The sequence below is a fragment of the Oncorhynchus tshawytscha genome, linkage group LG12 (assembly GCF_018296145.1).
Source record: "Oncorhynchus tshawytscha isolate Ot180627B linkage group LG12, Otsh_v2.0, whole genome shotgun sequence".
Taxonomy (NCBI): domain Eukaryota; kingdom Metazoa; phylum Chordata; class Actinopteri; order Salmoniformes; family Salmonidae; genus Oncorhynchus; species Oncorhynchus tshawytscha.
This window is the reverse complement of record NC_056440.1, coordinates 60750635-60763028: the sequence shown is the minus strand read 5'-3', so window position 1 is coordinate 60763028 and position 12394 is coordinate 60750635. Positions and strand designations below refer to the sequence as shown.

General features: G+C 44.3%; 1 protein-coding gene across 6 annotated transcripts in view; it reads left to right on the top strand.

Annotated features, from left to right (window-relative positions):
• The window catches only part of LOC112264178 (protein MTSS 2), a 75281-nt gene that overhangs the window by 50283 nt on the left and 12604 nt on the right, over nucleotides 1-12394 (top strand). For 3 of the 6 annotated variants that reach the window (XM_042330856.1, XM_042330854.1, XM_042330858.1), the window contains exons 4-10: nucleotides 2243-2327; nucleotides 4031-4122; nucleotides 4472-4546; nucleotides 5472-5480; nucleotides 6339-6496; nucleotides 6973-7080; nucleotides 7481-7578. In XM_042330856.1, the coding sequence (XP_042186790.1) occupies nucleotides 2243-2327; nucleotides 4031-4122; nucleotides 4472-4546; nucleotides 5472-5480; nucleotides 6339-6496; nucleotides 6973-7080; nucleotides 7481-7578 (625 nt within the window). The remainder of the gene's footprint in view (nucleotides 1-2242; nucleotides 2328-4030; nucleotides 4123-4471; nucleotides 4547-5471; nucleotides 5481-6338; nucleotides 6497-6972; nucleotides 7081-7480; nucleotides 7579-12394) is intronic. The other 3 variants (XM_042330857.1, XM_042330855.1, XM_042330859.1) reach the window with 1 other exon arrangement.

Sequence of the window (12394 nt, the reverse complement as noted above, 5' to 3'; positions counted from 1 at the left end):
CACACACACACACACACACAGGCTGTTACATTCTCTCCCCAGCAGTTAGCTCTTTAGAATGTGTGAGGAGATCCCTCTCAGTAATGCCTCTCTCTCTCGCTTTCTGTCTGCCACTTTCTCTCCTCTCTCTTTTTGTCACTAGGTATCAACCTCTCTCTCCCACTCTGTTTCTCTCTCCTGCACTCTCAACTTTAACTTTCAATTTCAAGGTGCTTTATTGGCATGACATGAGGCACTATTTCATATTGAGGTTAGAAAATGCCCCCACTCCTTCCGTATGTGTTTGTGTGTTGGGGTGTGTGTGTGGGAGGGGGGTGTAGGGTTAGGGGGCATTGCCCTGGGCTGGATTAATACATGGTTGCTGGGTAATTAAGCAATACGGCTCGAGGGGGTGTGGTAAATGGACCATATACCACAAACCCCCAAGGTGCCTTATTGCTATTATAAACTGGTTAGCAACGTAATTAGAGCAGTAAAAATAATTGTTTTGTCATACCCGTGGTATACAACAGCTGTCAGCCAATCAGAATTCGGGACTTAAACCACCCAGTTTATAATTATGAATAGACATTCTCTGTATTTTAACAGTGTGTGTTCACTGAGACTGGCCTTTTAGTCTCTCTCTGTCTCTGTCTCTCTGCAGTAATCACTGATTTGACTTTAGGCATCCAAGTGAAGGAGGGCCCAGCAGTACAGAAGGCGGATTGCTTTTACCGGCATTGTCAATAATAATTCCTTAGTTTGGTTCATCTCTAGATGTAATTTGGCAAAAATGACTTTCACAAATGAACAAGTACCCCCCACCCACCCCTTTCTCATTTGTCCCTCTCTGTGTGTAATCAATGTGTATACATTTGACTACTAGGAGCCCATCTCTCTCACCAGTCTTATAGGTATGATCTCACCAAGATGAGGCCAGGGTCACAGGAGCCCCAGATGGGTGATGGCTGTACCGATAGGGATGGGGTGGACCAGGGGGCAGGATGCTCGGATTGACTCAGATAGGATCCTGCTGTCTCTCAGTCCAGGTCACTCTCGGTGTGTACACACACACAGTGTCAATGAGCGACTGGGAGACTGGGAGGACTAATATGATGATATGACTTAGGTGAAGGAGCTGGCTTCCTTCAGGTTGAAGGGTCTGCTTGTCCAACAGGAGTAATCAGACGGAGTTGGGGCAACCCCTCTCCCTCCCACTGGGGCACGTGTAGGGACAGGGGTGTAGTCCGAGCCAACCCCGGGTATAGGGAGAGAGAGGGGTGTGGATAGGGTGGGGTTTGACCAGATAACCCCTTAGCACCAGGATTAGGGAGTAGAGGGTTAAATCCCGTCGGAGCTAAACCCCTTGTACGCTGTCCAGAAATCTGGGTGAAATCTGGGTTCAGCTCTCTAGACCCGTACCTCTGTCAGCACTGGTGAGATTTAACCCTGATGTTAGAGGCTATCAGACTAAGAGATTGCATGTATTAGATACTAGAACTCCAGATGTGACTCTTCCTACTCGCATGTTATCTATCATATTGCCTAGTCACCCCTACAGTATGTACATAGCTACTTCAATCACCTTGTACACATCGACTCGGTACGGGTACTTCCTGTACTCCCTGTATATAGCCATGTTATTTTTATTCGTTATTCACTTTCTATTTATTATTATTATACTATTTCAATTTGTGTTGTCTTTTAATTCTGCGTTGTTGGAAAAAGACCCGTAAGTTAGCATTTCACTGTTGGTCTACACCTTGTTGTTTACGACGCATGTGACAAGTACAATTAGATTTGAATTGGAGTGCTTGTTTCTTCACTGGAGTGTATACTCTGAGGCTCTTTCTAAGCCAGTAACACCGGTGGTTGCTTGGCTCAGCTTCTTTGGAAGCAAGTGAAGTGGCCCGCTCAGAGTCCGGGATCAGCTTTTTCCAAATGTTCTTCCTCGGCTAAAAATAGCCTGATGTTTATCAGAGTTCCAGGTTACTCACACAGTCTCACGCTCACTATACACATACTGTACACTACACTCTCACACACTGCGTAGGCCTCTGTCCTTAATATCTTTATTTGGACTAGGGCAGGAGTGTGTATATTACCTCCAGGTTGCTGCTGTCTGTTGGAGTGAATATTAAACAGACCTCAGTGGGCAGTCTGTTTGGTGGTCTGTCTGGCTTGTCAGTCTGCAGTATACATTACGTTGACTGACCGTTTTCCCGAGTGTTTCCCTAACCTCCTCTGTGTTGATCTCTTTCAGGCGCCACCAGAGACATTGGATCAGCTCTTACCAGGATGTGCATGCGGCATCGCAGCATCGAGGCCAAACTGCGCCATTTCACCAAGTAAGTCCCGCCCTCTTACACAGGCATCCTCCTATAGGCCTAGCTCTGTCCTTGCTATCACTCCGTTGGTGGGGATTGGTCCCGTGAACTGTCAGTCACTGCTCTGTGTAAAACAGTATCTTTGACGATGGTAGCCAACAGTAATGAGTAGTAGCTGTCATCCCATCCATGTTCCTTGGCTGACCTTCTGAAAGTCTGTGGTAAGCTTTGGACAAACTGTGACTCTTGTTTTTGGTTCAGAAGCTATAACCGTATGGAAATGCGAATAGGTGGCAGGTCTAAATTTACATTTATGTTATGTGGCAGACACTCTTATCCAGAGAGACTTACAGGAGCAATTAGGGTTGTGCCTTGCTCAAGGGCACATCGGCAGATTTTTCACCTAGTCGGCTCTGTGATTCGAATCAACAACCTTTTTGACGACTGGCGCAACACTCTTTACCGCTAGGCTACCTGCCGCCCAGACTCTCTTCACGGTGGGAGAGGGAATTCACGTGTCATCCTCCACTGAGTGAGCTACCGGTCATGGGTTTTCCATGTAAGTCTATCCCAGTGTTTGGGTCGGGTCTGTGGTAATGTGGAAATAGCAGTGCAGAACACTTGTGCGTGTGTGATTTTAGACACAAGATCACCTCAGACTGGATATTCTACACACTATCTAGACTGGAACCCTCTCTCCCTAAAATGTGTGATGCAGACAGGAGACGGAGGGAGGAGAAAACAGAATGTGAGGACAAAAACCCTCCATTTCCCCATCTTCCTCCCTCCCTCCCCTCTCCCCAAATCCCAAGCACCTCATTATAGGACGTCTGTAGACTCTTCTCTCGGACACTTAGATTAAATGAATGGAACCACCAGCAGCAAGCAGCCTGCTCTGTTCTAGACCACACAGTAAATCTCAAAGAAAGGAATCCATTATATTATATCTGCAGTCTCGAATGATTTCTTTTCCAAATCAGAAGCTATTACCACCATGGTGGTGTCTGTGGTGATGAGGATGATGGTGTCTTGTTGGGGGATGTTTACATTCCTAACAAAGCATTTCTGGGAGCAAACGTTTTCTGACTCTGTGGTGGCACATCAACACCGGTCTCCTAACCCGTCTACTTTGCGCCACACTATAAACAGGGCTGGAGTCCACATCAGCACTGTGCTGTCAGTCTGTGATTGGTCGACCTGATGGCTGCCGTTTCCACACTCCACCATGGGACTACCAGCTCATCCTGGAGTGATGTCACATACCAGAAATAGTGAAGTGGGACGAGCCACGAAGGAGAATTTATATAACCGCTTTCCCTTTCTAAAGATCTCATACCTTAGAGCGTATATTTTCCATGGTTTCATAAGAAAACATAACATTTTTAGAATTCATCACGGCAAAGACTAATTTTGTCCACGTGTTCCATGTGATGTGTGCCAGATTAAGTCACATTGTTACATTTTAAATGGATAAGAAAATCATTATAGCCTCCCGAGTGGCGCAGCGGTCTAAGGCAGTGACTCGACCTTCGCCTCATCCCGAGCCCGTTAGGGAGCTGCAGCGATGAGACAAGATCGTAAATTGGATATCACGAAATTGGGGAGAAAAAGCGGGTAAAAAGAAATACCCTCCCAAAAATAATAATCCAAGTAAATCGTTATTATAACCGTTAATTAACACACCCGTTGTACCTCGCGCTTCCTCTTTCCCTCTGCCCTCCCAGTGCTCTGATGGAGAGCTTGATCACTCCTCTCCAGGACAGGATTGAGGATTGGAAGAAGACCGCCAACCAGCTGGACAAGGACCATGCCAAAGGTGAATAATAATATTATTGGATTGGATTTATATGGCACCTTTCTACTCAAAGCGCTTTACATAGTAAGGGGGGAAACTCGCTTCATCCACCACCAAATGTGTGACACCCAACCTGGGTGATGCATGGCAACCATTGTTGTGCCAGAGCGCTCACTGCACATCAGCGAGCATGGTGGAGAGGTGAGGAGTGCTGTATGGCAAGTAGGAATGAGGGGGGGGGGATGACTAGGTGGCCATGATGAAAACATGATGGAGGTGGGACACAGGCAGGGTACCTCTGGCCAATCATATTCCCCTCTGTCTCCGTTGTCCAAAGTGGATGACATTCTGTCCCCTCTCTCTCCTCCAGAGTACAAGAGATCTCGTCATGAGATCAAGAAGAAGTCCTCAGACACCATGAAACTGCAGAAGAAGGCCCGGAAAGGTAGGCTGCTCCTCTTCTCGCTCTCTCCGACTGACAGCTAGCATGGCTGAACACTCCAAACTGCCCTCTCCGGCGATCCAGCGCTCTATCACAGCAGGTTGTGCATTTTGTTTGCCTGGGTTAACCTATAGTTATCGAGCCCATTCTCTGTTATGTAACGGTCTCAGCTGTGGCTTCCCTTCAGCATGACATTACAGTAGTACTAGAAGTAGTGCTGAAAATGTCAAGGTCAAATTCTCAAGGTGAGATCCTTTGCCAAGGCATTCTGACTATATCAGTGTTTTTTTTTTAAGCGTTTGACATAGCTGACGTGTGTTTGCAGATTGTTGACGATTACAGTTTGGTCTTTAAAAGGGCCATCGCCTCAAATCACTACAGACAAGGGGTGAAATGAGGGAAGCCGCAGTGAGGGAGGGAGAACATAGCTCCACTCCATGTTAGTGAAGACTGAGGTTATAGAGCAACACTCTCCCCTGGTGGTCAGGATGATAATGACAGGCCTTCCCTCATTCGCGATAAAACAGTTCACTCTGATCCAGCAGCCAATAAATACTGTTGTCTATTTAAGGCTGTTTCTAGACAGTTGCCAGGCAGATGCAAGAATCTAAAATGATGAACTGAGGTGTATTTAATCTGAAAACTGGTGGACATTGATGTTTGGGTCGAATTGGTTTTGATTTGGCTGCAACAGTGTTTTTGCTCTAACCGTGCGCACTTTGGCTGTGAACTGAGCTGTGACGGCTTCCTTGTACTAACCCTAACGATGAGCTCAACGATCTCTGCTCTCTCTCCTTTACCCCTGTCACCCCTCTGACCCTCTATATGTCCCCCAAATTCCTCCTCTCAACCATCTTTGTTGTCCCTTCCTCCTTTTTCTCTCCCCTCCTTTCTCCCTCTCTGTCTGTGGTTGATTTCCGTTCTGTAGAAATCCAGGGTAAGTATGTGGTTCTCGTCCCACAACACTGCTATGCAATGCTACAGCTTCTTCTTTACATGTATTCTGTGTAGAGGGGCTTCCCATGACCAAAAAAAGGACTATTGGGAGACAGTAAATGGCTACGTGATTTAAATCACTATAATGCATTTGGCCTGATACACTATTCTTCGGGTAGTTTGGCCCGCTAGCTGCAACCATTAAACGTCTTCTTTCTGAGCCCTCTGGAAAACTGCCCTGTGACATTTGTGACTCCTGCATGACTTGTTCTAAAGCTCTTTCTGCTTTCTGCTCACAGCACTGGTTGCTGTTGACTAAGACCCCCCTCCCCCTCCTTGCTTCTCTACCATGGCCATCTCTGACACTACTCCCTGCTGCATGACTTAACATTACAAGACATTTTGAAGACACTTTAATTTGTTCATTTTTTTTCATTATTTGGTTTCTCTCATATAGATACCGTACCAGTGTAGTATTTGTAGATCACTCTGTCCTGTGTCCATGGTGTCTGTTATTGGCTTGGGGGACCGAGAAGGGAGGGATGGGAGGAGGGGAGGGGCGACATTTTGTCCCTTCAAGCCCAGACACACCATACATTTTCTAATCTTTTCTTTCTCTCCTCTTCCTCTCTCTTGTGTGTCACACTTGGGTTTTTCCTTGTGACCTCTCTGTTACCCTCTTCTCCTGCTTTTGTCCTTCTACCATCCCCTGTCCTCTTCCTCGTCCCGCTCCCTGCATTCTCTCTCCATTCCCAATCCCCGCCACTCCCTGTATACTATGTCCCTGCCCTCTGTTTCCCTTTCCCTGCTCCTTGTCCCTGTCACCCTGTCCCCTGTGCTCTTCCTCCTGGCTCAACAGGCCGAGGGGACCTGCAGCCCCAGCTGGATAGTGCCATGCATGATGTGAATGACATGTACCTGCTGATGGAGGAGACAGAGAAACAGGCGGTGCGCCGCGCTCTGGTGGAGGAGAGGGGACGCTTCTGCACCTTCATCGGCTTCCTGCAGCCTGTAGTGGTAAGACTGGAGGAGGGGAGGCAGGGGCTGTATGGGGAGGGGAAACACCAGGAAGCTGGGGTGAGACATGGGACGATTAGGGATTGGTCCTGTCATCCCTACGCTTTATGCACTTGTGGAGATCTGAGAGGTTTTGATTGGTGCAAGCAATATGGTAAAACTTCCCATCGAGCCTATCAGAGGGTGAGGTGGAGCTATTACCAGGTTGCTCATACCAATCAAATCCTATCATGTGTTTAGGGGACGATTTGGGATTGGGCCAGAGTGAAGATGAAACGGGAGGAGGGGAGACTTGTCAGGGGCTGAAACCTAACTTGGGGGGAGAAAAGTCAATAAGCCACCAGCTAAAATATATTGACATTGCCCTCTAGTGTTGAGTCAAAGCTGAACAGTTGTAGTCATTCACATAAGGCCAGCGCTATTGCCATTAAATAATAACACTAACTGACTGAAATGAGTCTCGTTGTTTTGATCAGAATGGAGAGATTGCCATGCTGGGAGAGATCACTCACCTCCAGGCCATTATTGATGACCTCACTGTGCTCACCACTGATCCCCACAAACTGCCCCCCGCCAGCGAGCAGGTGCCGACTCTCTCTTCTAAGATATATTTGTAATATTTTTAATCTAGTATTTTAGTATAATGCACCATCTCTCAGTCCCACTGTCTAGACAGAGGTCATGAAATGCTAGGTGGAACAGTGCTTGTGTGAGTGAAATGTGCCATAACAATAATAGCATCATCATGTGTACCAGCAAGCAATATGCTATTCATTTATCTGGATGTGATAAAGATGTCTGTTTGTACAGAGTTTGATTAGTAATGCCTAGGAATTCCTATAGGGGAAGCATGCAGTTTACCAGCTCATGCATTACAACTTAAGCTAATGCTAATGTGTCCGTGTGAATCGTTCTCATATTTCCCGCCTTTCAGGGGTATAACACTTATATGGTGCTGACTGGTCTGTCCTCGCTCTCTCCCAGGTGATTAAAGACCTGAAGGGTTCAGACTACAGCTGGTCCTACCAGACCCCCCCCTCCTCCCCCAGCAGTTCTGGCTCCAGGAAGAGCAGCATGTGCAGGTACGAACCAGAGGGAGACAGGACACATTGACTAGAAATACAGACATTTGTATTGACCTGGATTCATTTGATTTGATCAACAAAGGGGGGGGTCTTTGTTTTGATCCAAGGTGTGTGGATGATATGTTGTAGGGTATGTGAGTGTGATCATGCAGTATATCTGACAATAAAAGGCGACAGGGAAGGTGTCAGTGAGAGGTGGCGATCAGATATGTGTCGTGTCTTTAGTAAAAGAGGCGCCCCTGCATGGCTGCACATGTCTGTCTGTATGAGAGTCTACTGAGCGTCTGTCTGCTGGTCCATGTGTCTGTTGTCCTACTGTGTCCTCTGTCCTCACAGTTTAATCACAGATGGCGCCATATGGCTTGCAACACTCAGAGCACTAAAAAAAAGTATTTCTCTTAGTGGTGAAAATTACAACTTAAAACAGACTTGTTTGATGATAACGAATAGCACATAACATTTATGTTAGAATGTAGAGTTCTTTTCAAAATAATCGATTTTTCCATGTGTGATGAAGTGGGACACTTATTAGGTCTGAAGTGGTGTCTTCTATTCTGAAGAAGTATCTCTCAGGCTTGTCACGATAGTGCTCTGATGTGTCGCTTGTGTCACTGTCTGGGAGGCCATGTCTTTGGGCATGCCAGCAACCCTGCCCTGTACCCTATGTGTCTAATATACCCATGCTTGGTTCTCACATGGTCTTAACTTGTCTTTCCATGTTTCCTCCTCCTCCTCCCTTCCCAACCCTCTACCTCTGACACCCCCCTCCACCCTCAACATGTCTATCCCCATCCCTGCATGTGTGTCTCCCAATCTCTCCACTCCGCATTCACACTTACCCTTGGTGTTCTGTGTGTTTGGCATCTTCACTATTTCCTGTGGTTTGATCACTTCCTATTCCTCTGTATTTGCACGGCCTCTCTCTCTTCCTGTGGTTTGATCACTTCCTATTCCTCTGTATTTGCACGGCCTCTCTCTCTTCCTGTGTGTTTGGCTTCTCCACTCTGTGCTTCCTTCCCCCCCTATTCTGGTTGGGTTCCCCTGTTTCACTGCTGCTGCTTTCTACTTTCAACTTCAACTTGGAAATGTCCTCATCTTAACCTCTGACCATCATATAAAACCACCTGTCCCTCTCATCTTAACCTCTGGCCATCATATAAACCACCTGTCCCTCTCATCTTAACCTCTGGCCATCATATAAACCACCTGTCCCTCTCATCTTAACCTCTGGCCATCATATAAACCACCTGTCCCTCTCATCTTAACCTCTGGCCATCATATAAACTACCTGTCCCTCTCATCTTAACCTCTGACCATCATATAAACCACCTGTCCCTCTCATCTTAACCTCTGGCCATCATATAAACTACCTGTCCCTCTCATCTTAACCTCTGGCCATCATATAAACTACCTGTCCCTCTCATCTTAACCTCTGGCCATCATATAAACTACCTGTCCCTCTCATCTTAACCTCTGGCCATCATATAAACTACCTGTCCCTCTCATCTTAACCTCTGGCCATCATATAAACTACCCATCATATAAACTACCCGTCTCTCTCATATGAACTCTACCCATCATATAAACTACCCGTCTCTCTCATATGAACTCTACCCATCATATAAACTACCCATCTCTCTCATATGATCTCTACCCATCATATAAAACATCCGTCTCTCTCATATGAACTCTACCCATCATATAAACTACCCGTCTCTCTCATATGAACTCTACCCATCATATAAACTACCCGTCTCTCTCATATGAATTCTACCCATCATATAAACTACCCGTCTCTCATATGAATTCTACCCATCATATAAACTACGCGTCTCTCTCATGAATTCTACCCATCATATAAACTCTACCCATCATATAAACTACCCGTCTCTCTCATATGAACTCTACCCATCATATAAACTACCCATCATATAAACTACCCGTCTCATATGAACTCTACCCATCATATAAACTACCCGTCTCTCTCATATGAATTCTACCCATCATATAAACTACCGTCTCTCTCATATGAACTCTACCCATCATATAAACTACCCGTCTCTCTCATATGAATTCTACCTATCATATAAACTACCCGTCTCTCATATGAATTCTACCTATCATATAAACTACCCGTCTCTCATATGAACTCTACCCATCATATAAACTACCGATCATATAAAATACCTGTCGCTCTCATATAAACTACCCATCATATAAACTACCCATCATATAAACGACCCGTCTCTCTCATATGAATTCTACCTATCATATAAACTACCCGTCTCTCATATGAATTCTACCCATCATATAAACGACCCATCATATAAACTACCCGTCTCTCTCATATGAATTCTACCGATCATATAAACTACCGGTCTCTCTCATATGAACTCTACCCATCATATAAACTACCGATCATATAAAATACCTGTCGCTCTCATATAAACGACCCATCATATAAACTACCCGTCTCTCTCATATGAACTCTACCCATCATATAAACTACCCATCATATAAACTACCCGTCTCTCTCATATGAACTCTACCCATCATATAAACTACCCATCATATAAACTACCCGTCTCTCTCATATGAACTCTACCCATCATATAAACTACCCGTCTCTCTCATATGAATTCTACCCATCATATAAACTACCCATCATATAAACTACCCGTCTCTCTCATATGAACTCTACCCATCATATAAACTACCCATCATATAAACTACCCGTCTCTCTCATATGAACTCTACCCATCATATAAACTACCCATCATATAAACTACCCGTCTCTCTCATATGAACTCTACCCATCATATAAACTACCCATCATATAAACTACCCGTCTCTCTCATATGAACTCTACCCATCATATAAACTACCCATCATATAAACTACCCGTCTCTCTCATATGAACTCTACCCATCATATAAACTACCCATCATATAAACTACCCGTCTCTCTCATATGAACTCTACCCATCATATAAACTACCCATCATATAAACTACCCGTCTCTCTCATATGAACTCTACCCATCATATAAACTACCCATCATATAAACTACCCGTCTCTCTCATATGAACTCTACCCATCATATAAACTACCCGTCTCTCTCATATGAACTCTACCCATCATATAAACTACCCATCATATAAACTACCCGTCTCTCTCATATGAACTCTACCCATCATATAAACTACCCATCATATAAACTACTTGTCTCTCTCATATGAACTCTACCCATCATATAAACTACCCGTCTCTCTCATATGAATTCTACCCATCATATAAACTACCCGTCTCTCTCATATGAATTCTACCCATCATATAAACTCTCTCTCATATGAACTCTACCCATCATATAAACTACCCATCATATAAACTACCCGTCTCTCTCATATGAACTCTACCCATCATATAAACTACCCATCATATAAACTACCCGTCTCTCTCATATGAACTCTACCCATCATATAAACTACCCATCATATAAACTACCCGTCTCTCTCATATGAACTCTACCCATCATATAAACTACCCATCATATAAACTACTTGTCTCTCTCATATGAACTCTACCCATCATATAAACTACCCGTCTCTCTCATATGAATTCTACCCATCATATAAACTACCCATCATATAAACTACCCGTCTCTCTCATATGAACTCTACCCATCATATAAACTACCCGTCTCTCTCATATGAACTCTACCCATCATATAAACTACCCATCATATAAACTACCCGTCTCTCTCATATGAACTCTACCCATCATATAAACTACCCATCATATAAACTACCCGTCTCTCTCATATGAACTCTACCCATCATATAAACTACCCATCATATAAACTACCCGTCTCTCTCATATGAACTCTACCCATCATATAAACTACCCATCATATAAACTACCCGTCTCTCTCATATGAACTCTACCCATCATATAAACTACCCATCTCTCTCATATGATCTCTACCCATCATATAAAACATCCGTCTCTCTCATATGAACTCTACCCATCATATAAACTACCCGTCTCTCTCATATGAACTCTACCCATCATATAAACTACCCATCATATAAACTACTTGTCTCTCTCATATGAACTCTACCCATCATATAAACTACCCGTCTCTCTCATATGAATTCTACCCATCATATAAACTACCCGTCTCTCTCATATGAATTCTACCCATCATATAAACTACCCATCATATAAACTACCCGTCTCTCTCATATGAACTCTACCCATCATATAAACTACCCGTCTCTCTCATATGAACTCTACCCATCATATAAACTACCCATCTCTCTCATATGATCTCTACCCATCATATAAAACATCCGTCTCTCTCATATGAACTCTACCCATCATATAAACTACCCGTCTCTCTCATATGAACTCTACCCATCATATAAACTACCCGTCTCTCTCATATGAACTCTACCCATCATATGAACTACCCATCATATAAACTACCCGTCTCTCTCATATGAATTCTACCCATCATATAAACTACCCGTCTCTCTCATATGAATTCTACCCATCATATAAACTACGCGTCTCTCTCATATGAATTCTACCCATCATATAAACTCTACCCATCATATAAACTACCCATCATATAAACTACCCGTCTCATATGAACTCTACCCATCATATAAACTACCCGTCTCTCTCATATGAACTCTACCCATCATATAAACTACCCGTCTCTCTCATATGAACTCTACCCATCATATAAACTACCCGTCTCTCTCATATGAATTCTACCTATCATATAAACTACCCGTCTCTCATATGAA